The sequence below is a fragment of the Ptychodera flava genome, chromosome 16, assembly GCF_041260155.1.
Source record: "Ptychodera flava strain L36383 chromosome 16, AS_Pfla_20210202, whole genome shotgun sequence".
Taxonomy (NCBI): Eukaryota; Metazoa; Hemichordata; class Enteropneusta; family Ptychoderidae; genus Ptychodera; species Ptychodera flava.
The window spans coordinates 21721122-21740488 of record NC_091943.1 but is presented as its reverse complement, the minus strand read 5'-3'; the positions used below and the strand labels follow the sequence as shown (position 1 = coordinate 21740488).

The window sequence follows — 19367 nt, the reverse complement described above, 5'->3', positions numbered from 1 at the left end:
CAGCAAAGTGATCGGCTGCTGATTCTCAACTGACTAATAGACTTAATTCTATTAAATATTGGTTCAGGATGGAAAAGTTGCAATTGGCATTTAAACAGATTTTTAATTGAGTATTATAATAATGTGTACTTCCATTTCTTACGTGCCTGGTTGTTTTAGGTCGGTGACCAAATATTAGACATCAATGGTACTAGTTTCATGGACATTGAACACCAGCAGGCAGCTAACATTCTCAAGTCTTCCAAACTCATGGTCATGACCGTCAAAGACGTGGGCAAGTTACCCTATGCTCGGACCACCTATGACCAGACCCACTGGATCATGGGAGATCAGCTGTCACAGATGAGCGAGGGAACAAGGTCGAGATCCAACTCAGTGATGAGTCATAGGATGGTGAATGGTGACAGCACAATGGAGTTAACGGAGGCTAGAGATTATGTAAGTCTTGAATTGTTTGACAGAAAACATTTTTGAATTTTTGCAACTTCAATCCTGCACATACCAGATTGCTTGGTGTTAAAAATCAAAATGAGAATATAACTTCATGAGCTGTGAGTGGTGTTTATGGCTAGATTCTGCTTTTAGGGCATAGTATTGTATCAGAGAAGAATTTAATTGCTCCTCACCCGGTACTGTCTGATATTTTCACAAATATGGGATTCCTCTATTCCGTTAATTACATTCATCAATTTTAAGCATGTTTAATCTTATCATTAATAAAAAATAATAGTGTTACACAATGTGTATTGGTATTTGCATCATCTGATACAGTGTTTGTGAGTCATGACATCACACTACAGTCTTTCAGATACATTGTCATATGACTCTTCAGACAGTTTTGTGTGACTTTACTAATGAGTCTGCAACTTCCGTGCATTAAGCATGGACGTCAGCATGCTAGCAATTATCCTGTTCAACATAGAAACATCTCAAATATGTAGCACAGTTCAAGCAAAACCAAAAATCCGAAACAAATAACCTCTTCTTGGTGATTTTGGAGAAGTTATATTGCAGTTTTATCCAAGTGCATGTCTGTAATGTGGAATGCTGTAGGAAGGTTTCATCTTGCACAGAACATATCCACCCTGCATGAAACTCAGTAGTTAAGTAGAGGTGTACTCTGACTGCAAATCTGAAAGTATGCCGGTGGTTGGAAAATTGATTTCCTGGAAAGAGAGGAAAATATGAAAAAAGAGCGTTCAGTATCACTGGAATTGTCAAAAGCCAGCAACCTAGTAGATTTTTTGAAGCTACTTTCATAAGGAAATTTTTGACCATTCCCTTTTTGAATAATGAAAAAAAAATTCAGAAGGTTACCTTGTGAAATTTGGTACTTTTGAAATCAAGAATAAAACCGGGGCTCAGTGTGTAAAATTTGGTACTAGAGTGTCAAATTACCCAATATTTACCAACATGTGAAATTCAAAATGGCCAACGTATCCTTTTGTTATATCTATGGGGAAAATTTGATTTTCGATTTCCACAAAGAAAAATATTACCGTATGTGGAAACTTCAGATTACCCTGTGTCCAACTCCTAAAGAGCTCCCACAAGTGGTTGACCAAAATGTGTTGTGAAAGTTTCAGAGTCAGGATATCTGTCTTCAAGGCATATTCAACTGGTACCTTTAATATATGAAAAAAGCAAAAGCCATCGTTGTGTATTTTTTCAGCACTACTAACAGGAGCGCTCTTTACAGAGGATCATAAAAATTGCATAATTTTGAAATCAACTTCCAACCTCCCTCCCTCCCCCTCCCCCCCTCATAGCAGTCGAAGTTCACCAAGGGAGTAGCCGGATCCCAACTGATGTGGAGCACCACTTCATCCACACAGTCATGGAGTATGATAGAGGAACAGGCCAGACACTTGCTGAATGAAAATGAGCGGGGTACCATGAAGTACTACCTGGACGAGTACCAGAATGGGCACATCACCATCGATGACCTGGTGATGGCGCTCTTCGAACTTCTGAACACACATTCCAAGGTATGCACAGTCCACAACCATCAGCTTTTATAGATTTTCTTTATGAATTTCTGCCACATGACATAAATAATGCATGAGTACATGATTTGTAGAGTAAACTCTTTGCATATTGATTGTTGAGTTATCACTAAATATCAGAGAGGGAAACAGTCCTGTGACATTCTGTATATTGTAAGTTCACTACTAGCTTAATGAGGTTTATTCAAAATGGTCACAGTGAAAAATATTGTATCTCTTCTTCACAGAAATGGTTGGTACAGCCAATGTCAAGGTCAATGGCATTGCTGCTCCATAAAGGTGTTAATGCATGATTATTATTTTAATTTTTGAACACAAGATGAAAAATTGTCATACTATAGAGTATTGGAATATTTCTGTTCTTTTTCTTCAAGTTTTCTCTACTGTCTGAAGTGCGCACGTTTGTGGTCCCTCGAGACATTGACAGGTTTGACACGCTGGTTTTGAAGAGAGAGGTGGAAGCCATGAAGGTATGCAATATACCATCCAAATGTGGATATATGTTTTCAACGAATTAGCATGTTGAAGCATTTTTTGTCTGTAATAAATACATTTTATTGTTTCATCTCAGCCTGTGTTCCAAATATCATCACTTTATCAATCAATGCAGATGTATATACATATGACAAAGATACAAGATATTTACAAAGAATGGGCTGAAAAAGTTGTATTGGTGAACACGACATATCATTGGAAAGGTTGATTTATGAAAAATTCCAATTCCAACTGTACATAAACTAGCAGTGTTTCTGTATTATAGACTGAATCATTCCTCAACGTTTCACCCCATTTCACTATAAATGAACCCAACCAAATTCCATAAAATAATAAGACTGTACCATGTGAGTCTGATAATGGGTCCCGTGATGCAAATTATCCATCATGTGCCCCTGCTTTATATTTTACCAGGCGCGTCAACACAACAGCTTCAGAGGTGACAGAACATCCATGAATTCCTATGGTGAGACCATGTCATCAGCCAGCCACTATTCCTCAGCCTCCATGGACTCAAGACCGATAACCCCTCCGAGGGTACCGCAAGAGTTACCGCCAAACATAAAGGTAAGTGACGTACGTACGTTACCCCATCATCTTGCAACCACCCCAGTGATGTTAGGTGTTACAGGTGGCAATGACAGTATGCATCCTGCTTGAGTTTGACACCTTTAAAGCCACAGTGCTGCTAACTTTCGATGTTTTTTTTCATTATTTTTATTTTATATATCAATTGCAACTTCTAATTCTACTCCCCAAAGAATGTTGAAACATCCACTATTTAGCTTGTCAACTTAGCGTCTTTATGTGTAAAATGCGATTGTTTACATTTGAATTCTAGTCCAGACCAGAAGTCAGTTTTCAACAATAACAATGCACTTTACAACCATAGGGGCTGAGTTGACAAGCTGGATACTGTGTATATCAACATTCTTTGGGGAGAAGAACAAGGAATTATGATTCAAATTCAAAATAAAAATGGTGAAATTATCATCAAAAGTTAGCAGCACTGGGGCTTTAATTGAAAATATTTGAAAAATGTGATCAAAACTTGCACTGTGAATTCACATTCCCTGTAACTTCAAAATACAAATCGAAAAACCTCGTGATTGCAGGTCTGTGCATGTACTGTGACCACTGCTCTTTTGATGACAAAATTGGTGACATATTCTCCATCAATATCAAGATCTGTGTTTACTGTAGTACTTACGTTTACCAACAAAATTAAAATAACGAAAACAACATAAGTTTCCCTTGATGTTTCTATTTTTTTGACATCCGTTGCATCCATTACTGTAACAGGACCGTGTCTAAGAGCTATATCAGTTTTTACGACATCAATGGTATAGATTGATCTGAAAACTTCCATGATGACAGTAATACATATGATTCAAGTTATGATATGGTAGTTAATTGTCACATTTGCATACTACGAACTTTGATCATTAAATGTGTCTGTGCAAGAGAGAGACAGCTAGGATGTGTGTGTGTACTTTGCATGTTCATAATCATTTGTATTGACAACAAGTATCCATCCAGAAAAATCCAAGTATAAATTTTGTCAAATGTTTTGTCATTGTTAAAATTACGTTTTCATATCACTATTTACATGTCATTGTTGTGTTTTGCATATGCCATGATTATATGCCCCTCAACAGTTCCATGCACTGCAGCATCAGTCAAACCTACCCTCCCCTGAAATCATTCATTCATGTGTGTGCTTGTCTTACTGCCATATCAGACTTCCCTCTCAAGAACAGGTCAGAATGTTTAGTAAATTAACAAAGTGTTTGAATACCCTTATCCATAGAGTGAGTAACTAAGTCCTAGCTACCACATGAAAAATGCTTCCAGAAATTTAGGTACAACTTGAGAGTTATAACATTCCCACTAATAAACTGAAAGAAAATATCGGAAATTACACAAATATTGACCAAACTAAGAGCTCATACAATCTTCCTGCCAGCTCCCTTAAAATATGAGTTGATAAAACTTCACCACATTATAGGCTGATCGAGCTAGTTTTTGGCCAAGTTTCAAGTGGTCAAGCCAAGGTGGTTCTAGGCCAAGTTAAAGTGAAATAACTAAGGTTAAGAATGAATTACACACAAGCTTCATTTTTTGGTCATCATAAAAGCTTGAATACGTCTGCCTTGTCTTTTCACCCCCACCTTTTCACCTTCATAGATGAACTACAGTTATGATTTGCATAATGGCATAAATGCCCACCAAATCAATGACGACACCGAAGGTCTCCCAGATTTTCAAATGCCTGTAAGTATTGGTTCCAAAGAAACTTGAAACGTGTCATTTGGTGTTGGAACATTAATCACTTCCTGAACTTTTTACTGTATCCTATGATTCTGATTTCTTTCTAATTGATAATCTCCCCTTGGTATTTGCCTATTCAAACTTCACTTTAACATTCAGTTTTCCACAAACATAATTTTGTTACATTTCATCAGACATATTAACCCATTTAACTCAAACAATATCTCCTTTCCATGTCATAGCACATCCTTCCTAATCATGGTATAGTTTGGATCATGCATGATGATTTGTCGTCTCCATATTTGTTTGCTGTGAAGTGGTTGGAACAGTTAGTTGGCAGTTGTGTGTGTGTGTGTGTGTGTGTGTGTGTGTGTGTGTGTGTGAAAAAGAGAGAGAGAGAGAGAAATTGGTTCAGAGCCTTGCAGTGAAGATTATAAGAAGGTAAAAATGATAGAGTTACGTAGAGCTGTGTCTATAAATATCTGTAAAGTGTATACACAAAAAACAGAACAAATGTGGTGAGAGATTCTTTCGGAATGTGTTCCAAATAATAAATCTGGACGATGGGAACAAAATGTAGGACTCAAATGAGTTACAGTTTTATACAGAGACAAGTTGACATTAGGAGCCATGTTTTTTCTTATCTGTAGGAATTTTCTGAGACATCTCAGAGCTCATTCAAGCCGAGACCAACAGCAACGAACAAACAAACCATACAAGTTGATGTGCATCATCACATTGATACGCTGAGTAACCATAGCAACAAGTTCCAGGACCAAATTGACGAGGACATGAAAAGCCCCAGTGAAGATAGCGGCGTGGATCTCCACCCTGGAATAGTCAGCTCCTCAAGAAGCAAGGAAGGGTTAGTGGTTGCTTTATAGTTTGTTATGTGGCAATGATAATATACAAAAGAAAACTAGATTTATCAATACATGTAGTTCATAGCGAAATGGCATGTCTGGTTGTTATCTGATACATCTCGTGTGCTGCTAAATTGAGAAATCAGCATACTTGATTTTATAGGATTCACTCTGTCAGTGTGTAACTTCTACAAAGTTCATTTACCACCTATGTGTGACTTTCAGTTTTTATCCGGACCACCTTCTACCTGTTTTTGCCAGTGATGTGCAATCACCCATTCTTGAAAGGAAAGAGTGTGTAGTGGCTTGATTAACCTGTTCACCCCCAATTCCCGGTGGACATACATATAACTCACAATTGATAACAATGGGTTTGGGCCAAACCATGTTGGTGAAAGGGTTATTTGTATCTATTTTAGGGTCAGTAACTGTGACATTATGATGATTTTGTTAAAAAGGTCAACTACACTTTCTTGTTCTACTGCACAAAGCGTGATGAAACTCGCAACTATTTATGCTGTCAATGCAGTGTCTAAACAGGTATAATGCACCCTCATTCTTTACGTGTAAATTCTAGTCCAGACCAGAATTCTCTGGTCGGCAATAGCATTACACATGTACAGGCTGAGCTGAAAAGGCTGTCTGTCAACACTGTGTATCTCAACATTCTTTGGGGAGCAGAACAAGAAACCATTTAACGACACAAACAGTGGAAGAAATATAATCAAATTAGTTACAGCTACTGGCCCTTTAACCCGTTCACCACCCACCATGGTTTGGCCCAAACCCGTTGTTATCAATGATATGTGTGGACCTGTTTACAGGGAGTTAGGGGTGAACATGTTAAATTATCATGACATCATTCACAGCCACTTTGCCTGAAAAAATAAATTTACATCTGAGTATTATCAAAATTGGCATGGACAGAATATCAGTCCAAATTCCCGGAGAGACATCCTTCCAAAAATCTTAGATCAGGACAAACATTGCCTCATAAATTATACATTCACTGATAGAAATTTTCAAAACAATCTAGATGTTTATAGTTTTTACTCGTGCTGTTACAAAAATTTTTCTTTTATTTGTGCAATCAGGTTATATATCTTTTTGGTTGGTGTTTGTTATTGGGTGAATGTATTTTGTTTTTGATTTGAAGTTTGTTTTGTAGATGCACAATCCCTGTTGCTAACTGGCATTTCTTTGGCTTGCTACACATAGACGTTGTCAATTTCAGTTTTTGCATGTTATAGATTGGTGGTTATTAGTTACATATTTGTACCTGCCTGTTACATTATTTCATCTTTTTTTTTATTTTTTCTCTTTTCCAAATGGTGGTGGCTCTGCATTCCCCACCCACCCATCCATCCATCCATCCATCCATTCATCTACATATATCCATTCATAAATTATCCATATACTCAATGGATAAAAAACACCAACACACCATTATCTACACATACCGTACCAACACTGCAGCAAGCCCAAAAAGAGGTAGCGTAATTTACGAGCACTATGAATCGTGTGACGTGTGCGAAAGTTGTACATCTGTATATAGAACGAATGGTAGATTGGTGAATCTGTCTTTCAAGGGAGCTGCACGAGAATTGGGGAATAGCAGCTCCCTTGAGTGGCAAATCTACCTATATAGATGCACGGCTGATGTGACGTTTGAGTCATCATGGTATTTCAGAATTTGGCCACTTGAGGGCGGGCTTCTACTTCTTGCTCTGATTTTTCCATAGAGATCAGGTGAATGTTTTTGAGCTTGAATTTGTTGACAGAAATATTTGCCAATTTGTTATTTTACTCATTATCAACCAACGTAATTCTGTGAGCACCCCTAATGCCTTCAATGCTGACCTTCTTAAATTTTTTTTTTTCACAAGAAAATGATATTAATAACTGTATATTAAACTGTATAAACTGCATTAACCGTGCATTAAATTTCTAAAATAGTATCTCAGTTCTCATTGCCTACTTTAAAAAATTTGTATCAAATATTATGGTAGTTGCAATGAAACATTTTGAATTGAGATAATGACACAATCTTCTTAGTTTTGATAAATTATGTGAGTTTAATTTCGGAACACATGTCATCATGGACAAAAATGTACAAACACTCGCTATCACCTTATCCTGAAATGCCATGGTACTTGAAGTTTGAAATCACTTGTGTATGCATGTGTCAGTGAGTGTGTATATGTGTGTGTGTGTGTGTGTGTGTGTGTGTGTGTGTGTGTGTACATGTGTAAGACGGACTAATCACTCACCCTTGACCTTGACCTTTGGCATGTCACAAGAGTGGTATTTCCATGTTTAGAGCATTACCATAGTAGGCCCACTATAGTTTGCAAATAAGTGAATGTGTACTATTGACATTTTTTTTTTCTTTGCATGCTTTCATGTTCTCTGTATCTGTTGCCGTTAAATAAAAATCGTAAAATAATACTTTATGTACCAGTGTCGTGCCAGTGTACCTCCTGTTCGTATTGTGTGTTTTTTGTCAAATACTGGACCAATAAGGATTCATAGAGGAGCTCAAATGTAAACTTACAGCTGATTGTCAATGTAACATCACCATTGTACATTCAAATAATAAAAGTGTCCATAATAAAACTAATAAGGAAAGCAATATTAGCAGGGATAATCTTGCTAATAAATATTTTGTGTCTGTGTTGTACTTGTCTGATGCTTGTAGCCGATAAAAATATTCTTTTCTTGCAAATATGATATGTAGAAGTAAATTCAAAAACAAGATTAAAAAATCAATGTTTCATAAAAGTTCATTATTTAGTTTTGAATCGAACATTGTGTTACATAGGGAATAGAAATGAATGTGAATCAGTTTGATTTATTGTGCAAGTTAATTTGCTTTTGAATGTTGTCTGTACTTATGGCAAATTATCAGATTTGGCAAAAATGCAACTCGAACATAGTCAAGATTTTTCAGCACTAAATATGAAACTGTGGCGTGTATTTGTCGCAAAAAGGTAGTGTTTCTGATTTGACATTGCTGCCGTATTCCCCATTCCACTCATTACGCTCAACTAACCTTGTTGCAAACTCCCATTTCAGTGTTACGATATCGCCAACTCCACCAATCACCATCAACGACACTCTGCCAGAGCCAATCACAGACAGCTCCTGCAGCAGCACCGCAAGTGAGGGCCCCGACCATGAATCTTGGCAAAGTTCCAGCTCTTCCACCAGCACTCAGAGGAGACGACAGTCGACAGATCTGGAGAGACGGCACAGCTTTGACAGCGTGACCACGGAGAGTTCTACTCACAGTGGAGTAGGTGGAGTAAGTGTCATTAGGGGCAGCAATTTTGCAAAGACTCCGATATCAAAGAAAAACAACCATATTTGGTAAAGTGCTAGATGCGTCGATTGAATTGCCTTATTTTGAAATAGCATAGAGGTGAAAGGTCAAATGTACTTTACGGATAGAGCATATTTGGAAAAAACTATTGATGTCAAAGGATGAACAACAGCGTCTTTAAACACTCTTGCAGTCGTAGGTCAAAATCAGATTTGATATTTGTAATTGTATGTGTACCACCAGTCTGAGATTAAATCCTAAAGCCAGCCAGTGTTTCGTTTGTCAGGTCATGGAGTTCAAACAAAATACAGAAGCATACGTCAAACCATTACAGTCTTGTGAGCAGCATGATTGTATACCCAAATTTTTGGCTGATGTGCAGTGTCTCGGAAGCTGATATCCAATTGGGTGGCTGAATCTTACCGTTATAATAAAATAATACAAAAAGACTCCCTAAGTTGCTGTGAATAGTGACAACCGACCAATCAGATATAACCTTACAAGCATGCTGCACTTCAGAAATTTTTCAATGGTTCCCCCAGTCATATTACTGTAGTAGGGTTCCCCTTGCTTTATCAATACAATCATCACATTAGGATTATGGTACCAGGGCTCCCACATAATCTGATTAAAATCAGATATAGAGTACCACGTAAGTATAGACGTCCCTGGTACTCTACATCTGATTTTAATCAGATTGGGCTCCCACACTACGTACCTATTTTAACAGACCTCAGCAAAACATTTGAGAAACTTCAGTACATGGTGAAATACTCATATTCAATTTCCCATCGCTTGAATTTCACTGGCAAAGTGTCATGGCAAAATGTTTTCCATGATTTGTTTCGCTATTGGCTCATGTTTACAGGTATATTAGCCAATCAAACTGCTTGGTGTATAGTCAGCCCTGGAGTCTTGTATTGATCATTTTATCTCATCGCACATTTTTTTTCCCATTTCCTCTTTCAGAGTGTCACCTTCAGCACTCCCTCACCAATTAATTTAAATCGAAATCAACGAATCAGTGATCCCACACATGTAAGCACGTTCATACATCATTTATCATTATTCACATTATCAGCGTTCAGCTTTAGGGGTGGGGCATTGAGGATCAGTTCAATTTAAGGTAGTATGCACCTCAAAATTAAAAGATGTATATTTTTGCCTAAACTTTCCTCAATGAAACTTTCAACCATTCTTTTACCAAATCAAGAATAAAAATCTAGGGGTCACCGTGCAAAATTTGGTACTAGAGAAACAAAGTACACAACATTTGCACTCTCGAAATTCAAAATGGCCACCATACACAGGGGAAAGATAAAAGTCCCCTGGGGTGGGAAGGAGGTTTTTTGTGCAATGGTTTACCTTATTTGATTTTATTAATTTTGACTGTGGTATTTCAAATAAAGATTTCAACTCCACACCGTCTGACTGCTTTATATATTACCGACAAGTCCTTATCTCCTCTCCAACTTGTGTATACACCACTGTAATTGCTCCGAAAACATTGCCAACTTGCTAATCCGCTGTCCGTATCAGCGGATTAAGTGATTGAGTCAACACCACAGCCGTCCCACACGCATTAAAATAAGGAAAGGGTTGAAGATCACAGACACAGTGTCACGATGTCGTCCGTAAAACTAGTGGACGCTTAAAATATTCATGAATTTGTAAATAAACAGGAAGGCAAACAACTTATTATTCATAAATAAACAGTAAAGGAGCTCCCTAGTGACCTGCCATCGAGAGAAATTACTGAAAAAAGTCAAAGCCTGAAAGCCATAACCTCATGACTGATCATTGAGAAAATGTCAGGCTAAATTCAACACTTTACAGCCACAACCTCACGACCGGTCGTTGAGAAAAATTACCGGGAAAAAAGTCAGCCTCAAAGCTTGAAAGCCGATTGTTGAGAAAATGTCGGGAAAAATTAAACACTTTATCAACACCTTATTTTAATGCCTGTGGTGTTGACTCAATCACTTAATCCGCTGATACGGATTAGCAAGTTGGCAATGTTTTCGGAGCAATTACAGTGGTGTATACACAAGTTGGAGAGGAGATAAGGACTTGTGGGTAATATATAAAGCAGTCAGACAGTGTGGAGTTGAACTCTTTATTTGAAATATCACAGTCAAAATTAATAAAATCAAATAAGGTAAACCGTTGCACAAAAAACCTCCTCCCCACCCCAGGGGACTTTTATCTTTCCCCTTTGACCATACCTTTGTAAAGTGCATGGGAAAAAATTGGATTTTCGATTTCACAAAAGATGATTCGATCAAAACTTTATGTATTCCCTGAGCTTCAAAATGAGCCTGCACGAATGTTAGTCCAGAAAAGGATTGTAAAAGTTCCAGCGGGCAAATATCTGTCCCCGAGGCGCATTCTACCTTAATGTGTGTAAACTACAAACAGTCGTACTCATCATATTTCACATCTTTTGTGTAAAACCAGGGTGGCAGTATTGTTTGATTTCCATCATTGATCAACCGTTCATTGTATCTCATTAGCATTTCATACACATTGGTTCTTACACAGCCACGGTCATAACAACTGTCCTGCATATGAATGGTGCATTCTATGTTAAAACAGTGAAATTCCCTATTCAAAATTTGATCAATACTCGGCCTGTGCTTCTGCTATTTTTGTTCAGATATAACAGTGTGTATTTATACAGCAATCACACAACAAAAACAAAAAAGGCAGCAGACCCTGTAGCTGAGATCAAATAACCATCTCGCCAAAGTGGCACTCACCACAAAAATTGAATGTATCGCTGTACACACTCTAATATCCACTGCTAGCATACTCTGCTCCTATTCTTAATAAGTACTGTCATTTGACTAAAATGTTGTTTTTAACAAATATACAAATTTGCAAAACAATCCTGTACATATCAAAGTAAGAATAGTTGGTTGAGATATTGTACATTGATTTCTTCAAATTCACAATAGTGGTGTGGACTGCAAACATACATCATGTCAATCAATTAATCTTCCCTAATAACAACCTTATAAATACGGAAATTTAGTAATGTGAAATAGGACAATTTTTTTTTTTAAACTTTCTTTAATTAATATAAAAATTAAAGGACAAATTCATTTTGTCTAGATATCACAAATGAAATCATCTATTTGCATTCAGCAAACAGGTAATTTTTGACAGTTATGTGCCATCATCATTTGTACGTTGAGTGAATTTATATGCTAGTATTCCATGTTTTCTTGATATCACAAAAATGTAAAAAAGAGTGACTTTATTTGTCCCTATAATGCAGGTGTGCAGATGTCTAATTGCAACATTTTGGTCACATAAATAAATTCAAATGCTTGTCAGCATTAGATTTCCATGCTGAGTTTTATTGCTCACTTGGAACAAATCCTTATCTTTCTTTGCAGCATGTGCCTCGAGATCAACAGAAGAGGGTTGCCAGAACCAAGAAAGCCAGCGAGACGCTCTATGAGCTGAAGAAACAACCTCCCAGTCCCAATGCGTCACCGCGACCAAAGAGCCCCATAGAGGAGGTCATCAGCAAAACATCACTGACAAGCCAGCATGCCGAAATTGGCAATCACAGGTCGGCAAGTCCATCTCCCACACCCCCGGGAGAAGTGATTGTCATCAGAAGACGCTCTCCAAGCCCAGGAAGGCCGACGAGTCCCGAGGGCAACAGACCTACTATGGAGACGTTTGTTTCAAAGGAGAGTACATTGTATGAAGGCAAACAGAGCAGAACATTGCAGAGAAATTCTAGTCCACCAAAATCTTCCAGTCCATCACGGATAGTCACTAGCGGGGCGTGGTCACCTCAACAATCTCCAAGTCCCCCAAGAAGTCGCTCATCCAGCACCTCCTCGACAGAGAGCCTTGACGGAACACTGAAGGGCACGCTCAAGAGGAATCAAAGTCTGGAGATCACGCCGGATGCAAATTCGGGTGTCTCGCGGAAAACGATTGTGATTGAAACAACGGAAACGGAAAGACAGTCAGAAAGCAGGGAAAGTACACTGACAAGGAATGGCAGTAACCAACAGAACTCTAAGGTGAAGCCGGCCATCGCACCGAAGCCAGCCATTGCGCCAAAGCCAGCAATCGCTAGAAAGCCTAGCAGTGAACTCAATCCCGTTCCAAAACCAAGAGTGAAGCATCAGAACTCAGTAAAACAGTCTCCACAAAGTGAGATCAAAGAGGATACTGTCAGGAAAGCGGTCATCAATTACGAGGCAAATGAATCAAGAGAAACTACACTGGCGTCCGCCACTGTCAACAGTACTCCCGAGGTAAGTGGCCATCTTACGTCAGCATGCATTGTTGGGGAAATACCAGCACAGTCAGTGTGTTGCGTCCCTTACAACAGGACCTGACAAAATGTGATTGATTAGCTTGGAAGAACAGTTGTCTGCTCATATTTGGACAATATGATATTATTTTATCTCTAGAAAAATATTCCGGACAAATGTCTTTCATCATGTCCAGTCATAAAACACTATATAATAATAATATTGTATATGAACAGAGACATTCCCGAGGCATTGACAGATTTGTTGCATTGGATAGTCTCCATCATCAGTGAGACAGTACAAGTATCTTGAGTTGAAATTCTCTTTCCAGGAACCATATGATTCCCTCACTCCGATAACTTCACAGCTCTTCAATATTTTGGGGTTTTTTCCTGCAAACTGCAAACCTGCAAACTCAATGAGTTACACATCTTTTCCACTCACATACAGCCATCAGAACCAGCACTGGTGTCCGACTCTCCGGTGCAATACACAGAGACTGTGGTGATCAAGAAAACACGACCAACTCTCGGTATCGCCGTTGAGGGCGGTGCTGGCACCAAACAGCCTCTACCAAAAGTAATCAACATACAGGTATTCATGGTTCTTTATTTTGCCTGTTCCGAAACAGCCATGCTGTAGACATGAATGAGTTATCTGTAAGCCTTCATTTCAAGGAAAGATATTTTAAGATGTTATTCATCCTTATTACAAAAAATCCACACATCAGCAAAGGGAAATGTAGCAAAATGGATAAGATGATGGCAGTTGTAGTGGCAGTTGTATAGCCAAAGAGAGTGTCTGGTATTAATAACAAATTTCATTTGTTTGTTTATTTTTATGGCTGCAGATACTGAACAGATGCATTTACATATTACTGTAAGTGCAACTCCACCAAATCAAAACAAAAAAAAAATCTAAAAAAATCTGTCCTATGTATGTTCATATTTTATTTTGTTTGTTTTTTGCTGCAGTATGGTGGTTCCGCATATCATAACAGCAATTTAAAGAGAGGCCACGTCATCATGAGCGTCAATGGTAAACCACTGAAAGGGCTGGCCCACAGAGATGCTGCAAAACTCATAGCCGAAGCTTTCAAAGACAAGCGTACCGAAACCATGGAATTTACAGTGGTTGATTCCAACAAGTACCCTGTCCAATACAATTAATCCTTCCCCCACCCCTTCTCAACCTTACACATTGGTATGGACTTGCCGTAGTCATATTGTATTGGGTGGTTCCATTAACAAATTTAGGGGAGTAAGGACCCACCTTGAGGGAACGGTACTTGATATGAGCATCAAATTTCAAACCAAATATTTTTAAGTAATATTTCATTGGACTATTATTTAGGTGCAGATATTTTGTACCTGGAAAGTTATAATTTTAGTGTGCTACTCTAAGTTTTGAAACAGTCAAAAGATTCACATCCACAAATGTCAACTGCTATCAATATTTTGACACTTCAGAAACTTGATGGTTTTAAGGGTGATAACAACAGTCATTCACGTTTTGCATTTGAAACTTCTCAAGAGAATTTTTGCTGAATTCAGGTTTTCAGTGGAAGGGAATACTGGTACACGAATATTTGCATAATTGTAGTGTCGTAAGAATCCATCAATTTTACTATTTGGTTTGACCTCCTTAGCAAACCCTGACGCCTTCTTGAGAGCAATTAGGTTGCTGCCATGAACAGAAGTGGTTTTATGAAATCATGGTAAACGCATCTCATCAAAAATAGCTGTCAGAATTTCCAGTCACAGACATCTTGATACGTGCAAAGAGTCGGTCACAGGTTTACAGTTTAGGAACTTAGCTGACCAGTTAAAAGTTAGAACAACTATTACCTTGATAAGTTTTAAAGGGCCAGCTAGGCATGCATGCATTGTAGAAAGCATATGTGAAGACGGCAGTGTCATCTGCAACCAAGACAAGTGACGGAGGAGAAATTTTTCCATTTTATAGCGAGGAAAACAGATTAGGTGTGTTACAAAACACATGTTGACTGGCCATTTTCAAGTAACAGTATTTGTTTGCTTCACCAAGGGTGTGTGAGTAATGCAAAAACAGCCTTTTTGACATGATGCATTAGGTCGAGGGACCGGACTGTTTAGGGCTATTTACACGCCCTTTGGGAAACAAACATATAATATTCTGTACTTTCTTCATGTCCAGTCAACATTATAATTTTGCAGAGGCTGGTTTGCATTCAAGTATCACTGTAGATGCCTTCAACTTTAAACTTCTGAAGTTGTTTTCAGTCAGTAATGATTTGATAAACTTTATGTTAACTTGCCTCAAACAGAGATTACGATATTTTCCATCGGGATCTTATTCCACCTACGTGCAATGTACATCCACTTATTACCAACTTTTTTTTGTCCAATCCCAGTCGCTCTTTTACAACTTTCAAACCAAACAATTTTAAGTATCATTTTTCTTTCGTTTTCCCACACCTCAAAATATGTCCAACATTTTGACACCAAAGGATTTGCCATTCATAGTTTACAGGGATGCGGCACCAAAAAGGACAATTTAGAATCATGTCTGTAGAGATCAAGAGATCATGTTCAGTCCATCGCATGGATTTGACATGCCTGACTGATTGATTGATTTCAATTGGACGATGGGTCAACCAATCATGAGTATTGAAAAAAAGATGCCTTTCAGAATAATGATGCTTCAGAAATGACAGAGATGTCTTCATTATCATAAGCTGTGAATAGGGTAAGCAGTGCTGTGGCGTGTAGGTCACACTCGGGTCAGGGGTCATCACCTCAGAACTGCTGCAAGCCAAACCATATGCTGTTTTGGTAGTTTAGTACAACACTGATCTGTGTCACTGATTTAGTTCACAAAATAATGGAATATATTAATCTTTCTAATCCGATCAGTGTTATAATAAACCACAAAAAAACCTGTGGGTTGGCTCACAGCGGTTCTGTGTGATGACCCCTGTCCCAAGCGTGATCGATAAACCACAGCACCAATAGTATATTCACAGCAACATCATCATGTGCTGTTTGCACACAATTTACGATCACTGTCAACACCAAAGCATACACAACAATAAAGATTTCATACAGTGTAAATGTATTACACCAGTGATGACATAACAATTTCAAAAACTCCAACCATTTGACCATAGTGAATGATGACTTCAACAAAAACGACGAGAACACATTCAGATTGTGAAAATACATATTTATATTTTGTTTGCATTATGCTAATGGTATTTAGCCCCGTAACGATTTTGTTCATCTGCTGGATTCTAATATGTAAATTTTTGGTCGGCGAAAAGTATCAACCTAGCTATTAATGCCGGTGAGTTTTCCCCCTTCAAACAGCAAAGAATATTTCTAACACAGAGAAGATATGATATATTTATATTTAAAGTTTATCCTATATTTTCATTACGCTTCCATTGCCTTTGTGACTGGCATACTTCCCCACTGCTGTGCTTAGTGTTTATATTTTCATCATTGCACACATGATAAAGAACGTTTCCAAGGGATTATGATGTGCAGGGTAATTCACTGATGTATGTATATTTTGGATTCTTTTTATTTCCGGCCAGCAGGCACTGTGTACATGTCACAATTATAGTTGTTATTATTTATTGATTATGTAACTATAGTGTATTATCTTGTGTAGCAGAGAGCCTTGATTCTTAATGATTCTTAATTTCTCACACACATTCACCATCATACATACATACTTAAAGACATGAATGCATAGGCATACACAGACACAGACACACACACACACACACATATGTAGTGTAACTGATTTCTTCTGTATATAATCCGAGCCATCTCTATGAGTCATTGAAAGAATTTCCAAAAGAAAATGAAATTTCGGACAACGCCTTGAGATTTTATGCATGTGTCGTTCAATCCCATATTTGATTTGAGCTCAAAGTGCCTGTCTATTCTTTTTTCATGGCCATGAGTCACCACGTTTGTGTCTCAGAAAGCGTCCTAGAAATGAATTAGTCCACCCAATTTGTCATACACACCTCTAGTTTCATCAACACCTGCACAATAGTTTAAATCCTACCATCCTTCAATGAGTGGGTTTAACTGTTTGTCCATATAGAGTGAAGGTTTAGATTGAAAAACCTACTGAAGTGTAAATTTCCCGGATGACATTTTGATTTCTAATAAATTTCACAGTATCATTCTGAGTGCTTGTTTTAACAAAGCACTAGGTTAAAAAAATAACAAGAAAATTAGTTTCACAGAATTGTTCCAACGACAGTCATTTTCCCCGAAAACTTTATCCAACTCAGAGCACGGGAGTGGTAATTAGCCACATTATTCTTGTTCAGTGAATGTTAGACAAAATTTTCACCAGGAAATCCAACATGTTGAAAAAACCCAATGAAGTAGAGAAAAAGTATTCAAATTATAGTGTGGCTATACTGCGAGAAATTGCAACTGAAACAAGTGCCAAAATTAAATTGAAAATAATAATTTGTGTAGATTTTTTAGTACTCACATTCAGATTAACATATTTGTTCAGTGCAGAATCTGTGTAGGGAGTATGTTAATATAAAACCAACCCCTTCCAAATTTAAATTAAATTTATCGGAAATACTGCAAAATCCTAAGCAAGAGCTAAAACCTGTGTAATTTTGTCTTTCAAATGTGTTACTACCATATTTATCAATCATCATATTGTTTTATCATTATTTTTTGTTTGTCATGTGAGTGAATGCACACAAAGCGGAAATAGAAAAAGTTTTCATCAACCCTCTAAAATTGCCTTGACAACAGATAACGCAAATTGTGAGTACATTTCTTGGTAGTTTATATAGTAGCTTTTGACTATGCTATACATTTTCAGTTTTAATTGCCGTTCAATAATAGATGGCCCACATCACAGCAAAAAATCCAAAACAAACAATAACAGATATTTGCTGACGATCATGCGTACAATTTTAGGTGCAAAATTTTCCTGTCTTTTTTAGTGTTTGCCAGTTGCTTGCTACACTCACAGACCTATGGGTATATTAAGCTGACATATATGGCACTACCTGTCAGCCTACTACTGCTCTAAAACAGCACTTTGCATATGTCAGATCAAACAGACACAAAACTAAAAACACTACTACCGGTAGTATTTGCAAAATTGTTGTAGATCAGAATTGTTTTCTCAATCGCATTTTATTATTTCTGCACACAACATGTCATGTAATACTTTTAAATTACCAAAATAAGTTAAACCATATATTTTTCCCTTGGAAGTATTTTTACCACCGGTGAATTCCACTTTGTAAAGATAGGAATTTTAAGTCAGTATTCACAAATGAATATACAACTATCAACCTTCTGCATGAAAATACACCGATTAGAATACCCAACACAGACATACCAATGACAAAAGTTCTCATATAGGGGATTCAGTTCCATGTTAATTTGCCCAACTGTCTTCTCTCTAAATTCTATGCATGCCCTCGGTGATCAAACGTACAACAGTTACGAAAGGATAATCAGTGTATAGTGTTTTATTTTCCAGTGACCTCACCATCCAAACAATAAAACACCTTGAAGATTAAGTAATAATCATCGTCAGATAGCTGGTGGGGGAATAGTTACCAGAGAATAATTGAAACTAGAAAATATGATAAAAGGAAGATATGCATTTCAGATAAAAGTATTTGTATAATATTTTGTATATATTGCTGGAAGGAAATTTATAAAGATATTTGTCTTTTTTCTCCATTGTTTGTTATAAATACGTGTAGGATGGGTTTACTGATAGCTTTTACTGTGTAAGTTATTGAAAACTGGGCAGTGTCTGTATATTTCTTGAAAGTTTCTACCTAATGAATAAATACTTGCTGTGATGACTACAAATGTGTATGAGTGATTTTATTCGGAAGTACCTACATACTTAGCAAAATGCAGACTCATATATTGTTTGCAGTGTCAGCATTAATGTACTTGGCACCTCAAAAGTGAAGGACTTATTTTGCTCAATGAAGCTTTCAACCATTCTCGTACCAATTCAAAATAAAATCAGGGGTCACCATGCAAAGCTTTACACTAGAGAAACAAATTGCCTAACATTAACCAATATTTGAAATTCAAAATGAGCATCGTACCTGTGTTGACTCTATGGG

The 19367-nt window shown here is 37.5% G+C and overlaps 1 protein-coding gene across 10 annotated transcripts in view; it reads left to right on the top strand.

Annotated features, from left to right (window-relative positions):
• The window catches only part of LOC139114297 (whirlin-like), a 41151-nt gene extending 22050 nt beyond the window's left edge, over window positions 1–19101 (top strand). Inside the window, exons 4-15 of one of the 10 annotated variants that reach the window (XM_070675914.1) lie at window positions 160–438; window positions 1836–1988; window positions 2381–2476; window positions 2916–3068; window positions 4689–4775; window positions 5423–5637; window positions 7112–7126; window positions 8711–8939; window positions 9927–9995; window positions 12359–13240; window positions 13691–13834; window positions 14215–19101. In XM_070675914.1, coding sequence (XP_070532015.1) covers window positions 160–438; window positions 1836–1988; window positions 2381–2476; window positions 2916–3068; window positions 4689–4775; window positions 5423–5637; window positions 7112–7126; window positions 8711–8939; window positions 9927–9995; window positions 12359–13240; window positions 13691–13834; window positions 14215–14409 — 2517 coding nt within the window. In that variant the 3' untranslated portion in view covers window positions 14410–19101. Of the gene's footprint in view, window positions 1–159; window positions 439–1769; window positions 1989–2380; window positions 2477–2915; window positions 3069–4688; window positions 4776–5422; window positions 5638–7111; window positions 7127–8710; window positions 8940–9926; window positions 9996–12358; window positions 13241–13690; window positions 13835–14214 lie in introns of all 10 variants that reach the window. The other 9 variants (XM_070675911.1, XM_070675910.1, XM_070675915.1 and 6 more) reach the window with 9 other exon arrangements.
• The last annotated feature ends 266 nt before the right edge of the window (window positions 19102–19367 follow it).